This window comes from Taudactylus pleione, unplaced genomic scaffold (genome assembly GCF_031769625.1).
Source record: "Taudactylus pleione unplaced genomic scaffold, aTauple2 ptg000012l, whole genome shotgun sequence".
NCBI classification, from domain to species: domain Eukaryota; kingdom Metazoa; phylum Chordata; class Amphibia; order Anura; family Myobatrachidae; genus Taudactylus; species Taudactylus pleione.
In genome coordinates this window covers 17662915-17686647 of record NW_028284415.1, presented here as the reverse complement: position 1 = coordinate 17686647, position 23733 = coordinate 17662915, and the positions used below count along the sequence as shown (strand labels likewise).

Sequence of the window (23733 nt, the reverse complement as noted above, 5' to 3'; positions counted from 1 at the left end):
ATCAGTAGTGCATGCGACTCAGAATCAGGCCTTACAGATGTGTCCTCACTCGTCGTCGCTGCAGTTGCGCCAAACCATCCTTCTTGGCGTGCATGATCCCATGAGACTCTGCTAGCGCTGGGCGACAAAAATGCGTCTAAGTCGCAATGCGATGCGACTAGGACGCACCAGGAGACTGAGCTGATTAATTTGATATGTGCGACTTAGATGCATTTTTGGACAAAATAAAAAGAAGGCAGACGCTAGCAGAGTTGCACGGTGCCAGGCATATCGCGCTTCATGGCGTATTGAGGCCAGATGAGCAAGGACACATCTGTATGTCTTACAACAATGGAGAGAAATGGAATATGAAGAAGCACAATACATAATACTGAATGGGAGAGACAGCATCTGCATTGTAGCAGTATTGTTGGCAGACTGAAGAAATTAACATTTATACATATATTTGCAATACAAAATTAGTGATAACTAAGTGTTCTTTATATAACATTATTCTCGTCCTGGTGGGTTGTAAGTGCTGTAGAGTAGGAAAAAAAAAGAATACAGAATAGTGTTAACAATATGTAAATTTTTAATTAAATTTGTCTCATCTGGTTGAATTAAAAGAAATTGAGATACAGTATGTGCAGTTAACTATATGTGGCGGTGTCAAGAGGAGCTGTGCGTTACCCTGGAGGTAGAATCTCCCAGTCCCTGTACATTTTGAGGACACTAGGGTACTACTTATTCCTCTAATACTCCTTTTAGACATATTGAGATTCCTGGGATTTTGGTCTGCCTTGCCAAAATTTCCGGATCTCGTGTATGTGTGAAAGGTATACGTTCCCGGGTAGCCGACCCTTCAATTGACCAGGGTATTTCCCGGGACTTAAGGATTTTACTCCCAGGCTGCACTTAGCAGCTTTTGATTGGCTCCACCGGGGAGGCGGCACCTGCGACCCATATAATCACCCCCCATCCCTGTAATTACCGACGGTGCTGCACCATACTCACCACCGGTAACAGCGGCCCCCCTTCCCATACTCACCACCAGTACCAGCGCCCCTTCCACCCACTTGCCATACTCACTGCTGGCTACACTGACGGCGCGCCCCCCTGTCCTCAGCACCAGCGGGGGAATTGTTCCAGCTGTCACCGGGCAGATGGGGAGGGAGAGATTACAGCCTCCCCGTATTCTCACTGCTGCACGGAGCTGCGCTGGAAAACTACAGGCACAGGGAGACTGCTCTGCTCTTTCACACATGCTGCATACGGGAGAGGGGCTGGGGAGAGAGAGGGAGTAGGGGCAAATATTTTAAGTGACCTGTCCTTCTGCCACTTTCCCCACCTGTCCCTCTGCCACTTTCCCCACATGTCCCTCTGTTACTTTCCCCACATGTCCCTCTGCCACTTTCCCCACATGTCCCTCTGTTACTTTCCCCACCTGTCCCTCTGTTACTTTCCCCACATGTCCCTCTGTTACTTTCCCCACATGTCCCTCTGCCACTTTCCCCACATGTCTCTCTGCCACTTTCCCCACCTGTCCCTCTGTCACTATCCCCACCTGTCCCTCTGTTACTTTCCCCACCTGTCCCTCTGCCACTTTCCCCACCTGTCCCTCTGCCACTTTCCTCACCTGTCCCTCTGCCACTTTCCCCACCTGTCCCTCTGCCACTTTCCCCACCTGTCCCTCTGCCACTTTCCCCACCTGTCCCTCTGCCACTTTCCCCACCTGTCCCTCTGTCACTTTCCTCACCTGTCCCTCTGTTACTTTCCCCACCTGTCCCTCTGTCACTTTCCCCACATGTCCCTCTGTCACTTTCCCCACATGTCCCTCTGTTACTTTCCTCACCTGTCCTTCTGCCACTTTCCCACCTGTCCCTCTGTTACTTTCCCCACCTGTCCCTCTACCACTTTCCCCACCTGTCCCTCTGTCACTTTCCCCACATGTCCCTCTGTTAATTTCCCCACATGTCCCTCTGCCACTTTCCCACCTGTCCCTCTGTCACTTTCCTCACCTGTCCTTCTACCACTTTCCCCACCTGTCCCTCTGTTACTTTCCCCACCTGTCCCTCTGCCACTTTCCTCACCTGTCCCTGTTACTTTCCCCACCTGTTCCCGGTTACTTTCCCCACCTGTCCCTCTGTTACTTTCCCCACATGTCCCTCTGCCACTTTCCCCACATGTCTCTCTGCCACTTTCCCCACCTGTCCCTCTGTCACTATCCCCACCTGTCCCTCTGTTACTTTCCCCACCTGTTCCTCTGCCACTTTCCCCACCTGTCCCTCTGTCACTTTCCCCACCTGTCCCTCTGTCACTTTCCCCACCTGTCCCTCTGTCACTTTCCCCACATGTCCCTTTGCCACTTTCCCCACATGTCCCTCTGCCACTTTCCCCACATGTCCCTCTGCCACTTTCCCCACATGTCCCTCTGCCACTTTCCCCACATGTCCCTCTGTCACTTTCCCCACATGTCCCTCTGTTACTTTCCCCACCTGTCCCTCTGTCACTTTCCCCACCTGTCCCTCTGTCACTTTCCCCACCTGTCCCTCTGTCACTTTCCCCACATTTCCCTCTGTTACTTTCCCCACATGTCCCTCTGTTACTTTCCCCACCTGTCCCTCTGCCACTTTCCCCACCTGTCCCTCTGTCACTTTCCCCACCTGTCCCTCTGTTACTTTTCCCCACATGTCCCTCTGTCACTTTCCCCACCTGTCCCTCTGTTACTTTCCCCACCTGTCCCTCTGCACCTTACTGTCCACTTTAATAAAACTGCTTATGTCTGAAAGGGGTCTACCCGGAAATTTCCTGGGTCTAAGTTTTAGTATGAAAGGGGGGTCTCGACCAAATACAGATATGCCCAGCAACATCTTTGCCTGTAGCACAGCATGGCGCAAGACGGACTCCCGTGATCGGAGAGGGGCATTTGCATCTCCATAAGAATGAATAGGAGACGCGCTCTCGCAATTGGAGGCTCGCATTAGTGTTTCCATAGGACTGAATGGAAACGCGCTCCCGCGATCGGGGATGTGCCATAGTGCTTTGTGATACATAGCGCAACGCGCACGTTTATGATGCGATCAATCACAATGAACTTGGGCGCATCTGTACCCGGGATTTTTCACAGGAGAAATTCCCGAGTCTGAGCAGGAAAAGACAGTGTTATACTATTGTGAGCTCTTTATTCTTCTTTTCTTACTACGGTAATTACACCCAACCAAAACAAGATTAATCCAGGAGAAGAAGTGTATCAAGTGCCATTGTATTATCACCAATATTTATTTTATGACTTTATGTTGCAATATGAATATATCCGCACCACTTTCCATTCCCTCACATAAAAAACTGCAGATAAACTGTTTCATTGTTTGCGCTGGATCAGTGGGTTTCCAGGCCTGAATCATGATATTTCGGCACGGGAAAGAGGCTATTTAATTGAATAGTCTTTCCCGGCGCTGCGGGGATTTTTGCCGGTAATTAGTCGCGGAGGAAACCTTGCGGCTAATTGAATACCCCTAAGTCTCCGATTCCTACTGTACTGTAACTCCTATCATTATATCAGAAAAAGTATGGAAATATAAATGTGGCAATCATTAATATTCACTATCATTACATTCAGTTATAACTCCTATAACTAAGGCAGTGCATCACATAGGTGGCAATGGTATGCAACATGATCTTCACAAAAACATTGTCTGTATGCTGTCATATATAGCAGTAACAGTATTATGTATGCAGTATTCAATAATATAGTTATTACAGTCTAAGCTTTTATGACTGAATTCTGAATGGACAAATCATGATTTTTAAGAAATAATATGGCATTTACTGAAACCTTAGTAACTGCTGTAAAGGGTGCCAGTGTACTTGTGTCAGCGTCCACCTGGGACCGTACTACCCACAGCTGCTCTATTACTGAAAATCACAATGACATGCTCACTATTACAGTAGTGATGATGAGAACTTCTCATAGTGATATGCAAATGTATCAGCAATGTCAAAGGGTTTAGTACAAAATGTCGACAATCAGGATGTCGATTAAGATGGGATTTCGACATGTCAAATGTTGACATTCACAAAGTCGACTCTGATATAATGACGACATGCAAGGATGTCAACAGTTGTCATGTGTACCATGCGGATTTGAATTACCATGAGTAACACTATCCCTAAACATAGCCTAACCCTAACCACAATCGCAGCCTAACCCTAACACTGTTTAAAAAAAAAAATCAGCTGTCGACATTCTATTAGGCATGTTGACATTCTGAATGCTGACATCATGAATGTATACCATGTGAACAATATTGTGCAGAAAAGGATCAAACAGTAAAGCAGTCTACATCCCATCCATGATTACAAGGCTTTGATAAGACCAATCATAGGATTCAGATTTTTTAAAACACAACAAATCTATATTTAATGTTATATAAAGAACACTTAGTTATAGCTAGTTTTTAGAAGACATATTTGAACATAAATGTGTATTACCTCTGTCTGGCGATACAACTTAGACGCAGTCTCTCCCATTCAGTACCATTGTGCTACTTCATGTTTCAGTTCTCCCCACTGATACAAGTCATAGTCACAACACCTTTAAGTGGTAGCATCTGTAACAGTATTAAACCCTTGTAAGGAACAGCACTGGATACATATAAGCTCTTCTATACCTCCGACAGCACAAACAGCGGCTCCACCACATCTCTTTCCACCTCCTGCTCAAAGAGGATCAGCTCTTGGGCTAGTTTGTCCTCGGCCTCTCCACACAACTTCAGCATCTTCCTAGAACACAACAAGGGAAAGCAATTATGGAAACGAAACAGCAACAATAACAAACATTCCTGTACTAAATGCGGGATCATAATTTCCTTCATTACACCAGCCCCCGATGCCCGCGAGATGGCATAGTGATTTTCTTTGCCCCTTGCCTTCATCATTAAGACCCGAGCCCTGAGCCGACCAATCTTATTCTGTTTTACACTTTGACATTACACTTGTGATCTCCCTGTTTTACTGAAAACCAGATCCCTTTGAATTGGGAGATACATCCAGAATTGGGGGAAACAAAAAAAACTCAAGTTATTGCACCAAATTGTGTGGTTCCCTTTAAATGTTTTAATGAGCAGTATGTTAGGATACACTCTGAATTTATTAATTAATATATAGTAAAAATAAAAATATTAAGTAAATGATTTATTAAGAGGCAGATTAAATATGTGATCAGGGGTGATATTTCTTCATTTGCCGTAATGTGCAGTTCTACAGTGCACAAAGTCACTTCCCATGTCACTGTTGTGCACACCTCTATGTACTGTACACAACAGTGACATGGATAAGCTTGTGCAGTGTGTATGCACTGTGGGGCTGCTGTAGAGTTGAATGCAAGTCTGTTTGCAAAGCTTGTTTCTGCACTGCATATGCCCTGGAACCATACCTACACAACAGCAGGCGATGCAGAGTCGTACGCATCTCAGTGACATCAAGCGGCTGTGCATTCCGTCCATCGCAAATGCAGAAGGTGTCTGAAGGAAACAGAGACCTTCTTGCTGTCTGCGATCCCCCTCTGGCCAGGCTGTGGCAGCTGAAAGTTTACTGCAGCCTGACCGGGTCCTGGCAGCTTGTGAGGCCAGGAAATCTGCATCCACCGTCACAGACCCTGACCTCATCCATCCCAGAAAAAAGGGGGCTGCACTCTCCCATTTCTGGGAACGGTGGCCAGCCACACCCCCGCCCGCTCCCCAAACACATGCGCATGCACAGACTACTCACCATCCGAGATGTACGCTAACCATCGAGTGAGCGTACATTTCTGAATGAGGCCCTAAGTTCAGTAAGGGCATGTCAAGGGAAGTGCGGGCAATGCAGAGCTGTGCATGTGTAATTGTGTCTGTTTTCAGAGGGATCTCTTGCACCAATGACAGATCTGATGCAAGTGCGCCCTAATAATTAGGATGGCTTTGAAATAAGACATACAGGCACGGGCGCTCTACCCAAGAGAGAGCTGAACATCTGAGCATACAGGTGAATATATGCAGTTAGGCCCTCATTCAGAGCCGCTCGCAAAAAGCGAGCGTTCGCTCTGAATGAGGGCGGCCATAGCTAAGCTATGCGTGACCACCCACAGCTTTAGCGAGCGGCCAGGCGATGATCGGGGCTTGCGACGAGACCCTTGCGGTAGGGTCTTCTCTACCGCAAGCCCCAGTGAGCTTCCGGCTCTAATAGAGCCGGAAGCTCACTACTGACATCACTGGTGATGTCAGTGGTGCCCTCCCCAAACGGCAGGCATTCCTTCAGGAACGCCTCCTTTTATCCAGCCACCCCCCCTCTCCGCCTACAAAACGGGGCGAGCTGTCGATCAACATCGACAGCCGCCCCGTTTGTAGTGAGCCCCGGAGCGAGTGAATTTCTCACTCGCTCCGGGGCTTGCGTGCGCAATGCCTCAACATCGACCCGCGACCCGCTTGTGAGTGGGGGTGTGAATGACTGCCTTAGTTTCATGCATGCAATATGGGAGCGACTACGGCCAACTTGCGACCAACATCATCCTCTGTGTATCCACATTCTTACCCCTGTGCAAATGACCCTTGGTGAGCGCAAATATATATATTTTTCTATCAAAGTAAAGAGAACAGTAACAGCTGGAAAAACAATTCTCACCCAAGTAAGGAGTCATCCCCTAAGACAGCAGATCCTTCCATGAGGCACTGAGCCAGGGTAATAAGAGGTAACTTTTTCTATGGGAGAAGACAGAGAAAGAGACGGCTAGTAACATTCTTAGTAGAAATAGTAGACATATTCTTTAATGCAAACACTATCAGGAAAATGTAATAAGGCAATAATACAGGGTGTCTTTTTTTTCTGTATTGGCTCTGAAAGATTAAAAATAAACTTGGCTAAAATAACATTTTTGCAATAGGACAAAAAACCCTTAGCATAAAGGTGGCAAATGTCAATGTGATTAGCAATAGTTGCAATTCAAACATAAGTACTGTAGTAACACAACATAGAGAGAATGCCACATTGTATGTTTGTGACTAGTTCCAGAAACAGGAAGAAATCAGTGAAATCATTTAAGACATGAATAAAATAAGGATCTGAAGACTTGCACAGTGTTTGGAAGCTTCTATTAATCTATAGTAGAGTTAAATATATGTAATTCTAGGTGAGTACCGGTACCGGTTCTCATACACCCTTACTCCATACAAATACTGAGCTGTAAGTTTGAATGAGGATGAAACGGGGATGATCATTATGAGCAAATTAATTCTCCTTGTCTACCAAGACATCGGCGATATTATAAACACTATAGAAAGTAAAGGCTATTTTGAATTTATGAACACTGAATTTGATTTTAAGGGCCTTAATACAGAAGCAGGAACCTTGTGCTCCTTCACTTCTTGTGTAATACAAATCTCAGCATGCCCCAAACCCACTTCTTTAGCAGCATGCCCATATCCCACCTCTTTAACAGCATGCCCATAACCACCTCTTTAGCAGCATGCCCATAACCACCTCTTTAGCAGCATGCCCATAACCCACCTCTTTAGCAGCATGCCCATAACCCACCTCTTTAGCAGCATGCCCATAACCCACCTCTTTAGCAGCATGCCCATAACCCACCTCTTTAGCAGCATGCCCATAACCCACCTCTTTAGCAGCATGCCCATAACTCCACCTCTTTAGCAGCATGCCCATAACCCACCTCTTTAGCAGCATGCCCATATCCCACCTCTTTAGCAGCATGCCCATATCCCACCTCTTTAGCAGCATGCCCATAACCCACCTCTTTAGCAGCATGCCCATAACCCACCTCTTTAGCAGCATGCCCATAACCCACCTCTTTAGCAGCATGCCCATATCCCACCTCTTTAGCAGCATGCCCATATCCCACCTCTTTAGCAGCATGCCCATATCCCACCTCTTTAGCAGCATGCCCATAACTCCACCTCTTTAGCAGCATGCCCATAACCCACCTCTTTAGCAGCATGCCCATAACTCCATCTCTTTAGCAGCATGCCCATAACTCCACCTCTTTAGCAGCATGCCCATAACTCCACCTCTTTGGCAGCATGCCCATAACTCCACCTCTTTAGCAGCATGACCATAACTCCACCTCTTTAGCAACATGCCCATAACCCACCTCTTTAGCAGCATGCCCATAACTCCACCTCTTTAGCAGCATGCCCATAACCCACCTCTTTAGCAGCATGCCCATAACCCACCTCTTTAGCAGCATGCCCATAACTCCACCTCTTTAGCAGCATGCCCATTACTCCACCTCTTTAGCAGCATGCTAATATTATCCTTTCCCCTGCATTTATATTGTTTAAATTGTATGTCCCTGTTTTTTGTATGCCCCCATCCCCCTCAGCGCTGGGAATAACTGTGGCACCTTACCAAACAACAATAAAAAAATAATGCTCAGCCAACTTCTAGTTCTACAACAGCTGCATAGGCAAATGTTGCCAATATCTGCCTTAATATTCTTTTTTCGCGTGTAGCAGTTTTGCCGTCACCCATCCGTGGTAATAAAAAGTGAATAGCAAATGTGCAATTAAGCCAACACATGAATCCTTTAAACTGCTAGAACGCAGCAGAATCTGTCTCCTCCCCGGCAGTGGCTTATGGATGCCAATGGCATTAGGCAAATATTTGAAAAAGCCACATAACTAATAAAAATGAAGCAATTCTGTAAATAACAGCAATCATAACACATTATCTTATATATGCAGGAGATTCTAATTAATTTGGTGATATTAGCTCTCACAATGTTCTATCAATGTAAATTATCTTACCGATCTTTTATCAGTGTCTGTTCCTTGTTGGCCTTGTAAACATGCTGTAAGTTTCTTATGGGTGCTGTGGCTGACCTGTTTCACCAGCTCCAGTCGTTTCTCCACCTGCAGGAGTACAGTGAGATGCACCATAATGTTATATAGGGACTGACTCGCCACCCTTATTGGTTATCCCATGTGCTATTATGTCATATGTTACCCAGTGGTGTACAGCTAAAAGATAAGCTGGATGTAAAGTGGTTTCCCACTGTTAGGTGACTGTAATAATGCATACACAGGTTAGACACATGGATTGTGAGCCTCTTTCTGAAAATAAGCTCACACGTGACCAGGGCTCAATTTTCCATTATGGAAACGTAGTTCAAAAATGCTTTAACAACCACACATGTCTTTATTTCAGAAGAGCGTTGATTTGAGTGTAACACGCACATTTGGTGATGTACGCTTTGGAATCTAGGCACTAGTGGACATTAAGGTCCTAAAAGTTAATACAGTAGGTGATTTCAGTGTAAATTATCCATACATTTCCCAGAGCAAACAAGTCACATAAGATAAATATTTTTGTCTAAAAATAAGATGACAGTGTCTGAAACTACATGGTGTAGCAGAAACATCATAAATGGGTAACAGCCCACATGTCGGGCATTATATCAATATATAAATAAATATATATATATATATATACAGTCAGGTGCATAAATATTTGGACATTGACAGAATTTTCATATTTTCGCCTCTATTCACCACCACAATGGCTTTGAAATGAAACAAACAAGATGTGCTTTAACTGCAGACTTACAGATTTAATAACGGTTTCTATATGTGCCTCCCACTTTTTAAGGGGCCAAAAGTAATGGGACTATCAACTCAAAAGCTATTTCATGGACAGGTGTGGGCTATTCCCTCATTATTTCATTATCAATTAAGCAAGTAAAAGGTCTGGAGTTGATTCTAGGTGTGACATTTGCATTTGGAATCAGTTGCAGTCGACTTCAATATGAGATCCAAAGAGCTGTCACTATCAGTGAAGCAAGCCATCATTAGGCTGAAAAAGCAAAACAAACCCATCAGAGAGATAGCAAAAACATTAAGTGTGGCTAAATCAACTGTTAGGAACATTCTTAAAAAGAAAGAACGCACCGGAGAACTCAGCAACACCAAAAGACCCGGTAGACCACGGAAAACAACTGTGGTGGATGACAGAAGAATTATTTCCCTGGTGAAGAAAAACCCCTTAACAACAGTTGGCCAAATCAAGAACACACTCCAGGAGCTAGGTGTATATGTGTCAAAGTCAACAATCGAGAGAAAACTTCACAAGAGTGAATATAGAGGGTTCACCACAAGATGTAAACCATTGGTGAGCCTCAAAAACAAGAAGACCAGATTAGAGTTTGCCAAACAACATCTAAAAAAGCCATTACAGTTCTGGAACAACATCCTATGGACAGATGAGACAAAGATCAACTTGTACCAGAGTGATGGGAAGAGAAGAATATGGAGAAGGTAAGGAACTGCTCATGATCCAAAACATACCACCTCATCAGTGAAGCATGGTGGTGGGAGTGTCATGGCGTGGGCATGTATGGCTGCCAATGGAACTGGTTCCCTTGTATTTATTGATGATGTGACTACTGACAAAAGCAGCAGAATGAATTCTGAAGTGTTTCGGGCAATATTATATGCTCATATTCAGTCAAATGCTTCAGAACTCATTGGATGGCACTTCACAGTGCAGATGGACAATGACCCAAAGCATACTGCAAAAGCAACCAAAGAGTTTTTTAAGGCTAAAAAGTGGAATGTTATGCAATGGCCAAGTCAATCCCCTGACCTGAATCCGATTGAGCATGCATTTCACTTGATGAAGACAAAACTGAAGGGAAAATGCCTCAAGAACAAGCAGGAACTGAAGAGATTTGCATTAGAGGCCTGGCAGAGCATCACCAGGGATGAAACCCAGCGTCTGGTGATGTCTATGCGTTCCAGACTTCAGGCTGTAATTGCCTGCAAAGGATTTGCAACAAAGTATTAAAAAGTGAAAGTTAGATTTAGGATTGTTTAGTTTGTCCCATTACTTTTGGCCCCTTAAAAAGTGGGAGGCACATATAGAAAACCGTTGTAATTCCTACACCGTTCACCTGATTTGGTTGTAATTACCCTCAAATTAAATCTGGAAGTCTGCAGTTAAAGCACATCTTGTTTGTTTCATTTCAAAACCATTGTGGTGGTGAATAGAGGCCAAAATATGAAAATTCTGTCAATGTCCCAATATTTATGCACCTGACTGTATGTATATATATATATACACACACACACTCAACACCTGGTTGGCGGCACCGGGTAACAAATGTCACTTGCAGCAGGTAACTGATATTAACGTTTCGATGTCTATTCCATCGTCTTCAGAATGTAAATGAAGTAACAAACAGTACTTACTTAAATACCGTCACTACCACCTGTGCACAGCCACGGCTTCCCGAAGCAACTCGGCGGTGCCCTCATACTGAGCAGGACGCTAACGCCACTGCGGCTGTGCGAAAATATGCAGCGGATTTGTATTGATACACCCACCGGCAGCTTCGCAAATACATGCAGCTGCGTACAAAGGCGCAGCATCAGTCGCAGATCAGTCAATTATCGGTGTTCTGACTGAGTAGTCCTATGGTCGCGGGAACCGAGACGCCAAAGCCATTTTCCTGCACATAGTATAGCAGTCGCAGGCTGACATGGCCCGAAAGCGATCGTTATACACCTGCGTTAGAGTCGCCACCCCCCGTTACTTCTCATAAATGGTCCCTGCCTGTCAATCACTTTGCAAATAAATCCTCACTGCAAGCGACAATGAAAATGAAATTTTACGCATGCGCAGTGTGACTCAGACGCTTGCGCTGATTACCAATAATCGCTCAACTGCGTAAACATCAGAATTAGTCCATCTCTGAATCAGGCCCCATGTGTGCTATATACATAACTGTTAATTAATAAATAACTATATATAATTTGAAGATCTCTTTGGACCATTGAAGATGCTCAGCAAGCCGTCATGTCCTGGCTTCAGGCTCTTGACACTTTCTTCTATGCCGGCATAGATGCCCTGGTGTACCATTGGAACAAATGCCTAGACAAGTATGTGGGAGAAATAATATGTACCAAGGCCATAATATTGATTATATGTATATGTACGAGTTGAATTAATTTGCGCGAGAGGCCTTATTTATTGAACCACCCTCGTAGTGGCTAGCTTTGGATACCTTGCATCTGGGAAAATGCTGTGTTGTTGATGTTCAACATAAGCAGATGAGCTATGGGGCACCTTTTATTTATTTTAGGATTTATATAAATATAGGTGCACACATACACAGCACAGAGGTGCACACAGACACGGCACAGAGGTGCACACAGACACGGCACAGAGGTGCACACAGACACGGCACAGAGGTGCACACAGACACGGCACAGAGGTGCACACAGACACGGCACAGAGGTGCGCACAGACACGGCACAGAGGTGCGCACAGACACGGCACAGAGGTGCGCACAGACACGGCACAGAGGTGCACACAGACACGGCACAGACGTGCACACAGACACGGCACAGAGGTGCACACAGACACGGCACAGATGTGCACACAGACACGGCACAGAGGTGCACACAGACACGGCCCAGACAACTGGCTGTGTCTATCTATTGCTGCAGACGCATCTTTATGCTAATGCACGACCAATTCTGAGCCTACTGAGATGTCCACTGGCAGTGGCGCTATTCCATCTCCGTGCGTATTTAGACAGACCATTGGTCGCAACATCGAAGCTTACACCACCCTTATGGCAGGTGCAATTTCTGAACATGGTGTGCAGTGTAAGCACCACTGCATCCTAGATGTGAGAGACAGGCCCATGACACGTCCAAGTTACCTTCTAGCAACGCCCATTGAAATCCGCAGCTCTTGCGTCCAAATTCCGCAACTCCGAGCACTAACCATTGGAACGCATGCGCAGTACGACTTGAACACATGCACAGATTTATCACATTGAACACTGCGTCCACCTCTGAATCAGGCCAGATGAAGACAAACAATCATGGAACAAGAAGCGAGGGTGAGAAGTCAGGGTAGTCATATAGGTAGGGATGGGAGGGAGAAGGGAAGAGGATCAGCGAGAGCTCGTAAAGCAAGACATCAGAACCAGTTACTGCAGGAGATCTCGGTAGCTATCCCTGTCAGTGAAAGCATAATCCTCCATGTACAGTAGGTGATTTCATATTTTGTTTGACTGACAACCTGATGTTCTGTATCTCTCCTACAAATATAGACAGCTCTACCTTTTAGGATGCTGTGTTTATCATTTTTGAGCATGAGATTTTGGGGACAGGTATTGGTTGGGAAGGTCTTATCATCATTATGACAAGAGTCAGTCGATTTGTTGCAGCAAGGCCGTGCTCACTGCACACAGACACCAGCTCACATACATTTATTGTGGAATTACCCAGACAATCTCCAAGTTAAGGCTGTTTCATTTATTTAAAGTGTAATGAAGAAGCATATGCAAAATTTTAAAATATTAATTGTGTGTGTGTGCGAAAATATATATATATATATATATATATATATATATATATATACACATACACACTGTATATATAAAGTCAGGTGCATAAATACTGGGACATTGACAGAATTTTCATATTTTGGCCTCTATTCACCACCACAATGGCTTTGAAATGAAACAAACAAGATGTGCTTTAACTGCAGACTTTCAGACTTAATTTGAGGGTAACTACATCCAAATCAGGTGAACGGTGTAGGAATTACAACGGTTTCAATATGTGCCACCCACTTTTTAAGGGGCCAAAAGTAATGGGACAAACTAAACAATCCTAAATCTAACTTTCACTTTTTAATACTTTGTTGCAAAGCCTGATGTCTGGAACGCATAGACATCACCAGATGCTGGGTTTCATCCCTGGTGATGCTCTGCCAGGCCTATACTGCAAATGTCTTCAGTTTCTGCTTGTTCTTGGGGCATTTTCCCTTCAGTTTTGTCTTCATCAAGTGAAATGCATGCTCAATTGGATTCAGGTCAGGGGATTGACTTGGCCATTGCATAACATTCCACTTTTTAGCCTTAAAAAACTCTTTGGTTGCTTTTGCAGTATGCTTCGGGTCATTGTCCATCTGCACTGTGAAGCGCCGTCCAATGAGTTCTGAAGCATTTGACTGAATATGAGCATGTAATATTGCCCGAAACACTTCAGAATTAATTCTGCTGCTTTTGTCAGCAATCACATCATCAATAAATACAAGGGAACCAGTTCCATTGGCAGCCATACATGCCCACGCCATGACACTACCACCACCATGCTTCACTGATGAGGTGGTATGTTTTGGATCATGAGCAGTTCCTTACCTTCTCCATATTCTTCTCTTCCCATCACTCTGGTACAAGTTCATCTTTGTCTCATCTGTCCATAGGATGTTGTTCCAGAACTGTAATGGCTTTTTTAGATGTTGTTTGGCAAACTGTAATCTGGTCTTCATGTTTTTGAGGCTCACCAATGGTTTACATCTTGTGGTGAACCCTCTATATTCACTCTTGTGAAGTCTTCTCTTGATTGTTGACTTTGACACATATACACCTACCTCTTGGAGAGTGTTCTTGATTTGGCCAACTGTTGTTAAGGGGTTTTTCTTCACCAGGGAAATAATTCTTCTGTCATCCACCACAGTTGTTTTCCGTGGTCTTCCGGGTCTTTTGGTGTTGCTGAGCTCTCCGGTGCGTTCTTTCTTTTTAAGAATGTTCCAAACAGTTGATTTGGCCACACCTAATGTTTTTGCTATCTCTCTGATGGGTTTGTTTTGACTTTTCAGCCTAATGATGGCTTGCTTCACTGATAGTGACAGCTCTTTGGATCTCATATTGAGAGTCGAAAGCAACTGATTCCAAATGTAAATGTCACACCTAGAATCAACTCCAGACCTTTTACCTGCTTAATTGATAATGAAATAACGAGGGAATAGCCCACACCTGTCCATGAAATAGCTTTTGAGTTGATAGTCCCATTACTTTTGGCCCCTTGTAACTCCAACACCGTTCACCTGATTTGGATGTAATTACCCTCAAATTAAATCTGAAAGTCTGCAGTTAAAGCACATCCAGTAAATTCTGTCAATGTCCCAATATTTATGCACCTGACTATATATATATATATAGCGTTCCTGCTAGGCTGCTTTAGCGGGGCGCAGCGCCCTGCCCTCCTTCTGGAGGGCAAAAAGCACCCTGCCCTCCAGGAGGAGGGCAAAAAGCGCCCTGCCCTCACAGCCTGCAGGTGCCGTTCTCACCCGCGGGACGCAGTGTCCCGCGGGTGGAGAAACATGCGGTGTCCCGGTCACCGCCGGAGAATAGACGCCGGGCGCATGCGCCCGGCATCTATTCTCCCTTTCTGCAGCGCTTGGGGGCTGCCCGGCATGTCCGTAAGCGCCGGGCACGCCCTCAAGTATGACGAAAAGGGGACGCGTCTTACAGACACGCCCCTTTTCATGACCACGCCCCCTTTCGCACGGGCGCATAAGGTTGCCCTCTCTAGCTCCGGCGCCCTGCCTGCCGCCGGAGCTAGAGTTAACACTATATATATATACATATATATATATATATATATATGTATGTATATTATTGCTCCAATTAATCAAAACAAGTAAGTATTTATCGATGTTACAGTATATGAGGACTTACACTTACCTGCAAAAGATCGTCACTCAGGACCTCTGTCTTCTCAGCCCTGAAAAAGATGAAAGTATTAATATAACAGATGTTTACAAAAAAGAAAATCAAACCATTAGACGTTAAAGGGCGAATGCAAAGTTAGGAGCGCATAAAAACAAAAATAGCAAAAAAAGAAGCAAATTCCTCTTGGAACAAACCATGTTGCAATTTAAGGGGGGCAAATGTATTATTATATTTTTATAAATGCAGGGAAGTTACTGGCTGCTCTTGCATATTGCCATAAACACTGGGAAGCTATCTTTTTCCACTGAAACTTATGTGGGGCCCACACCTGGCCGACCCAGCGGCCGTTCGTCCCGCCTACTGAGCGACTGATTTGGTAAGATACACACTTGCCAATCAGCCTCTCGCTACATCTGGCCAGACACTATATATATATGGACTTACTTTGCTCCCAGATGATATTGTGTGTATACACAAGCTGATGCACCGAACCATGGGACTGATTCAGAGCTGCTCGCTAGATGCGATCGCTCGCACGATGTGTATGCAAATTGCATATACAGTGCTACTGCACAGCAATGCACTAGCACGCCCAGTATTTCTTAGAGAGCGATCACATAGTGTATGCAGACACCTACCAGCCTATTTTAAGACGCCCACGTCCAGGAAGTGTATGCAACCATCGGTACATCGGATGCTATCGTAGCACTTGAGGTTGACTATAACCTACCATAAGCACTGCGAGCACTTCAGTGTAAAAACAAGCCAGGTGACATGTACTATGATGCTGTCTTATAATTATGCACACCTCTAAAACGCCATTGAGATGCTCAGGCACGCCTGCGTTTGCACCTCCACTGACCCGTTTTTAATGGCCAGCCCCTGTTACCACCTACAAACGGCTTCTCCTGTCACTCACTCTGCTGGGCTGTCTATGCGCAGCGAGCGAATGCATAGTGAACTTTCGCTAAGGTATGCTCATGCGCACTGCGATGCCTACACATGCGCACAATGCATACACACTGCACTACCATCGGCAGCAGCGAGAGTATACATCTTAGCGAGCGGGTCAGAATCAGGCCCCATGTGTGTATAACCAGCAATAGTACTGAAGTAGGGCATGTCCCTTCCAGCTCTAAATCTCTCTGCACATTTTAATCTGCCCCATCGGCAGTGCAACATGGTTTTACTAAGGTGAAAATCAGCTCCTTTTCTGGAATAATCCTAACTATGCAAAAGCCCCTAAGTAATTATCTCTACCTCAACTAACATCAAAGCAATTACAGAACAGTCTATGAAAGATAAATAAATAAATGTTCTGTTTCTGTGAACATGCGGGGTGCTTCACCACGTGACTTCTCACAAGAGCAAGTTAGAGGCTGCAGTAACCAGTATTGCCCAGCGTCCTCATCTCTGGGTTTTGTAGCCACCGTACCCCATGCAGTGGCCTTTGTTCCTCCACCTGTGTCAAGTTCCATGGGGATCCGACACAGTCATCTACACACAGTGGAAGCAGCAATTTGTGGGCTTCACCAATATCAATGAGGAAGCAAATTATCCATTTATTAGGAGCTTGTGCCACTTTGGGCTTAATTCAGCTTTGGGAATAGAGTTAAGGCCCCCATACATGAGCAATTGATTGTAGCAATTCTGCGATTTGCAGATGATTGTGTATAAAAATCTGCAATGTATAGGCTTCACAGATCGTAGATTGCAACCAAAAAGTGATTGGAATTGTTAAATCAGATTGTCCAACATATTGGATTTCACAGATGGATTGGGGCTGTAGATTGGTAGTGTATGGACATAATCAGCAGATTTGCAGACCGTTACGAGTAAAATGATGGGCCTTTTAAGATTAGCAGATCTGTGTTTGCTGAAAGCAAAAAGACATAAATACAGAAACATAAACAACTGTAATCAGAAAAAAATAAAAAACATCCACTTAGACAATACAATTTATACAAATGTGCAAATAAAAAGCTCTGGGATCCATAGATAATCACATGTAGCTAAATTTGCAACAAAGTATGACAATGAAAAGGTTTTTATTTAAATACAATGTTACTTCTCCAATGGAGATGGGTACGCTTTCATTGTGAAAAAATATAGCGCGCACACACACATACACACACACACTATAGCACACACACACATACTTAAGCTGGCCACACACTAGACCATCTTACATCCAACTAGTTGATTGGTTGGAATGAAATATTTGGTAAGATATGAAAGCAAATGACAATCAGCAATTTGCTCCCAAATGCCAGAAAATGGACAAAAACTGTTGTTTGAACAAACTGTTTAGATCAAACATTTAACAAACTTGTCTGATGACCATTTTCATCTGTGTTCTGGCATTTAGGAGCAAATTGCTGATCATCATTTACTCCCATACGTTACCAGATTTTCATTCCAACCAGCCAACTAGTTGGATGAAAGTTGGTCTAGTGTGTGGCCAGCTTTAGGCCGCGTACACACTGGACGATATCCATGAACGATAATGATATTGTTCAATGATTTATCGTTCATATCGTCCAGTTTGTATTCACTCACTGACGAACGATGCACGCTCCAGGGGGATGATAACGATATCCCCAGTCGGCTGTACATGCAGCTCAATCTGGGGATATCACTAACGATGCCATGCTGCCAAATGCAGCACCCCCCACCCCCTCCGCCGTCGTTCGTGGTGGCTGGCATCGGCAAGTGTGGATGCACTTACCGATGCCGGCACCCCAGCCGGGCCCGCTGCTCATGATATCGCCCCGTACAAACATCGTCCAGTGTGTCTAAGGGCCTTTAGATGGCTCTCCTTTGAAAACTAGTAACAGTCACAGTAGTCTATGGGGTTATCAATAATACATATATTTGCTACTGCCCCAAGTGAAAATAGTTTTAGGTGGTAATTCTGTGAACAAGGAGAGACCAGTGTTCAGCCAAAAATGAAACCACTTGGTCATTGTAATCCACTAGCTAAATATTAGAGCCAATGATTTAAATTGCTCGGCGTGAGCTCTATGGAGCTGACAGGCCAACAGGTTTTAGACTCCCCCACCGGTTGTCCTCCTAAATACCTTTGCGTAAAGCTGTTCCCAATAAGAAATATCTGGAACCGGAACATTTCCGCTGCAAGGTATTAATAATATGCTGGTTGGAGTATAGCCGCTCGTACTAAGGGTTAACCTGTGTCCAGAAGGTATTATGGTTAAACCACAGTCTGGGAGCAAGTGGAGCCGGCAGGAGTATCTGTTGTGCGGGAAGCCGCAGGACACTCTGGCATGCCAATAAGCTGCAGCCCTAAAAGTAACTCTCGGCAGGATGATGGAATCGAATCCTTGTGGATACCAGAGGACCGCAAACGCATTTCTTTACACTTGGTGATTTCGTCAGAGGTGTGTCCTATGAACACTCATACACATGGATGTAAACTAGGGAAGGACTTTGTAGCTGCATTTGCATAAAGTCGCAGGTGGGCACCCGCCAAAAGATGCAGCCGCATCCATATCTGAATCAGCTCCATAATGAGGACAATCAATTTGTATTGAATAAGAAGGCAGATAACTTTGATAAATCTCTTATGGGGAAAATATTATTTTATTAAAATAGGGGGGGAATTATCGTTTACTTTTATTAAGAGAACAATTTTACTTATTAGTTTATTGGTGTTAAAAAAGATATATATTTTTTATATGATGGGACAACATTTATTATTTTATGATGTGGGCACAATTAATATATCCACTAGCTGTAGTCCATGGCTTCGCCCACGATGAAATTGCTTCTGCCAACATTTTTTTTGAGGTGTTCTAGTTGTATTGCTTTGCATAGGGGCCCTGCTGCGGGAGTGGCCCACGTGACCAGCAGCGCTATACAGACTGGTGGCAGCAGCGTCTTCATCCACCACTCACACCAATTGCACTGTGTGCCCTGTGCACAGACTGCTATGTAGCCTATCCTATTCACCCACCACTCACACCAGTGTCACTGTGTGCCCTGTGCACAGACTGCTATGTAGCCTATCCTATTCACCCACCACTCACACCAATGTCACTGTGTGCCCTGTGCACAGACTGCTATGTAGCCTATCCTATTCACCCACCACTCACACCAATGTCACTGTGTGCCCTGTGCACAGACTGCTATGTAGCCTATCCTAGTCACCCACCACTCACACCAATGTCACTGTGTGCCCTGTGCACAGACTGCTATGTAGCCTCTCCTATTCACCCACCACTCACACCAATGTCACTGTGTGCCCTGTGCACAGACTGCTATGTAGCCTATCCTATTCACCCACCACTCACACCAATGTCACTGTGTGCCCTGTGCACAGACTGCTATGTAGCCTATCCTATTCACCCACCACTCACACCAGTGTCACTGTGTGCCCTGTGCCTACTGCTATGTAGCCTATCCTATTCACCCACCACTCACACCAATGTCACTGTGTGCCCTGTACGCAGACTGCTATGTAGCCTATCCTATTCATCCACCACTCACACCAATGTCACTGTGTGCCCTGTGCACAGACTGCTATGTAGCCTATCCTATTCACCCACCACTCACACCAATGTCACTGTGTGCCCTGTGCACAGACTGCTATGTAGCCTATCCTATTCACCCACCACTCACACCAGTGTCACTGTGTGCCCTGTGCAGACTGCTATGTAGCCTATCCTATTCACCCACCACTCACACCAATGTCACTGTGTGCCCTGTACGCAGACTGCTATGTAGCCTATCCTATTCACCCACCACTCACACCAATGTCACTGTGTGCCCTGTGCACAGACTGCTATGTAGCCTATTCTATTCACCTACCACTCACACCAATGTCACTGTGTGCCCTGTACGCAAACTGCTATGTAGCCTATGCTATTCATCCACCACTCACACCAATGTCACTGTGTGCCCTGTGCACAGACTGCTATGTAGCCTATCCTATTCAAGTGACTGCAGGCCCAAATCACCTCTCCCCTCACCCCTACGGCCACATGCATGGTGTGTTATCTCGTGCATTGATCATGTCAATAAAGTTTGTTTTTGTTTTTACTCAGCTTTAACTTGACAGATGGAGATGAAACAAAGTGCTGGTTATTTCTAGGGAGTGTCCACTACATGCAGTTTTCAGTAGCTATTGCACCAACTTGGAACAAACAGACAGACACAACCTTCTTATTATATTAGTATAGATAAATAAAATGAATACAAAATAGTAGTACCAAGTGCTTCTTAGTGTGCATAATTGCGGAAGAGTCTAAAGCCGGCCATACACGGTGCGATTTTGTGACGTCACGATGTGTTGTACTATTTTCCTTGAGATTCTTCCCTTGAAATTCTCCATACGATGTGGTCAAATGGTGTACGATTGATCGTTACGATCATACAATTCGATGCATACATGTGTATCACATTTACACAATAGATCGCAATCTTACGGTTTTGCCGTAAGACCTACGATCCAGCTATAGGACGGCGGAGACACGCATCGGCATCGTAAACGTACATAAACAACACACGATGTGCACGATTGATCATTACGATCAATCGAAATCGTCCACATCGTGCAAAAAACGTACGGTGTATGGGCTGCTTTAGGGGTGGGCAGCGCTCCACCTGGGCTGTGTTGTGCTGGTTGCGGTGTGTGATGTGGGGTGATATAGGTGTGCAGGTGTAGATGTAACGTGGATGCTCCTGTAAAATAAAACCTTGTGGTATTTATGCTCAATGACAGCAATCGCGAAGAGTGAAAATAAATGAGGAAGAGTAACGTTCTTTATAAACCACAATCCAATTTATTGTTGTACAATGCTGGAGTCACAGTGCTCCTATATAGCAATATAATGGAGGAGAGTGTTACAAGTGCTGAGATATTGTGGGGTCTATTTACTAAGCTTTGGAGAGAAATAAAGTTAACGGAGATATAGTCCAACTCCAAACCAATCAGCGCCTAACTGCCATGTCACAGGCTGTGGGCCTGATTCAGAGCCGGACGCTCTGACCAGAGCGCTCGCTCTGAATCAGTGCCCTCCTCCATGAAAATGGAGCGGCCTCCTGGCCGCTCGCACAGCTGTGGGTGACCACCCACAGCATATGCGAGCGTCCATGATGACTTGCGACGGAGACCCTGCGGTAGGGTCTCGCTGCCGCAAGCCCAGGAGTGATTTTGGCTCTATCAGAGCCAAAATCACTCCCACTGACATCACTAGTGATGTCAGTGGGGCCGGCTTCAGAAGGTAGGCGTTCCCATGGGAACGCCTCGGTCTGGCAGGCACGCCCCCGGCATGCCCACCAAAGGGGGCATGCTGTCAATCAACATCGACAGCACACCCCCTTTGGTGCGAGACCCGGAGCGATGGAGAGCCTGTCGCTCGCCGGGTCTCGCGCATGCGCACGACGGAGCTCCCTCCGTCGTGTGCATGCGCAGTGGGGGAACATCGACCCGCTTGCGAGCGTCCTGCGCTCGCGAGCGGGTCTGAATGACCCCCTGTGTTTGAAAAGGCTTAGTAAATAGATCCCCATGTATGTTGTGGTCCCTGCGTGACCCTTGCACTTGTATTGCGGCGACCAAGAGGGGAGTGATGGTGGGTGTCTGAGGGATAGAGAACAGTAGCGGAGTCATGCATTGAAATAGATCTTACTAGTAAGTCTCCTTAGCAGCGAGCATCTCAGCGTATGGTAGTGTGTGGGTGACCTCGATCAACAGGCCCCCCGCACACTACACTACATTAAGATGATAGACTTGCTGCAGCGGAGACTTACCACAGAGATCTATTTCCACACTTACACACACAAAGGAGTGCTTGCTACTAGTATTTTGTATTCAATTTTCATACAAGTAGAAGCATGGTACCCCTACAGTACCAAGCTGCACCCAAACCACTCCCCCCCATATCCACTATCACACCAGTACCAGGGAAGCGTAATTACAACTATCTAATAACATAATAAATGTTGCCCAAGTCATAAAATCATTTGTTTTTACCACAATTAGCAATTAATTATTGTCCCTTAAATATAAATAAATATTGCACTCTTAATAGAATTAACAATAACCCTCCCCACCTTTATATATTAATAACATATTTCCCCATAACAGAGATTTATCAATCTGCCTCTTTATTCAAGACAAAAGTGTATTGTCTTTGCTCTCCTTCTGATTGGTCAGTTATGATGGTCCTACAGCAGTTTTGTGGTGGTATTAGCCATTTGTAAACCAATGCACATTAACGGTGGTTTTCAAACCCATATGAAAACTGCTTAATAGCAGTTTCAAATTGTGCTCCTAAGTGCTTACCATTGTAGGACAACTTAGATAACACAATTGCCAGGGTTCCACTTTTTTCTAAAACTCTAAGGGCCGGATTCAATTAGCCACGATAATTACAGTGTGAGGAAAAGTGCTCATAGCCTCGGAATTTACGCATGGAGCTACTCAATTATAAGCCGTTTTCCTTGCATGGTAAATCCAGGGTTAACATGCGTTAACCTAGAGATTCCGGGATAAGTACCAGGAGCTACGGGTTAACATGTACACGGTACCTACAATAAGGGCATTTACTGCTGATTTCTGTTTGAGCCTCCCTCAGGCTCAAACATAAATCCATGTTAAGTGCAGCCTGCGGGCTTATCACGGGCAACAATTGAATAGCTCTGGCCCCTGCATTAATTACCCCTTATCAGGGGCAGAACTATGGGAAACAATGGAGGCGCCTGCCGCTAGGCTCCAGCACTGAAGGGGCACCTCTTCCATTGCCCACTATACATTCACTCCACTTAGGGCTGTAAATATGCACCCGAAGTGTACCATCATGGCCGCCCAATACATAGCACCTCTTCCTGGCACCTGAGAAGCTACTCAGTGGAGAGCGCCGTGTCAGACCATCAGCTGCCGCCTCCGTCTATCTATAACATGTCCCTGCTCATTGGTGTTGCTGCTCCTCAGCAACTTCTTTTGTCAGTGTGACACGTCCGACGACCCCCTCACCCACAGCTCTCTGTCTCACTCCTCCATGGCGTGCCTATATTATGTGTGCAACTGCGGGTGTATCTGCTTGTGAAATGCTACAATACAGTGTCAGCGACTGTGACGCGCTGGGGGGTACCGAATTATAACTTGCCTCCGGGTGTCTGGGATGAATTTACGCCACTGCCCCTTATCGCAGTTAATTAACACGGCTAATTGAAGCCGGCCCTAAGTGCTCTTCCCACCTGTAAGAGGTGGGGTA

The 23733-nt window shown here is 45.2% G+C and overlaps 1 protein-coding gene across 3 annotated transcripts in view; it reads right to left on the bottom strand.

Moving 5' to 3' along the window:
- The window catches only part of ARHGAP44 (Rho GTPase activating protein 44), a 208223-nt gene that overhangs the window by 86271 nt on the left and 98219 nt on the right, over positions 1 to 23733 (bottom strand). For all 3 annotated transcript variants that reach the window (XM_088468690.1, XM_088468707.1, XM_088468699.1), the window contains exons 2-5: positions 15512 to 15551; positions 8775 to 8879; positions 6637 to 6713; positions 4650 to 4761 (exon numbers count right to left, since the gene is read on the bottom strand). In XM_088468690.1, coding sequence (XP_088324816.1) covers positions 4650 to 4761; positions 6637 to 6713; positions 8775 to 8879; positions 15512 to 15551 — 334 coding nt within the window. The remainder of the gene's footprint in view (positions 1 to 4649; positions 4762 to 6636; positions 6714 to 8774; positions 8880 to 15511; positions 15552 to 23733) is intronic.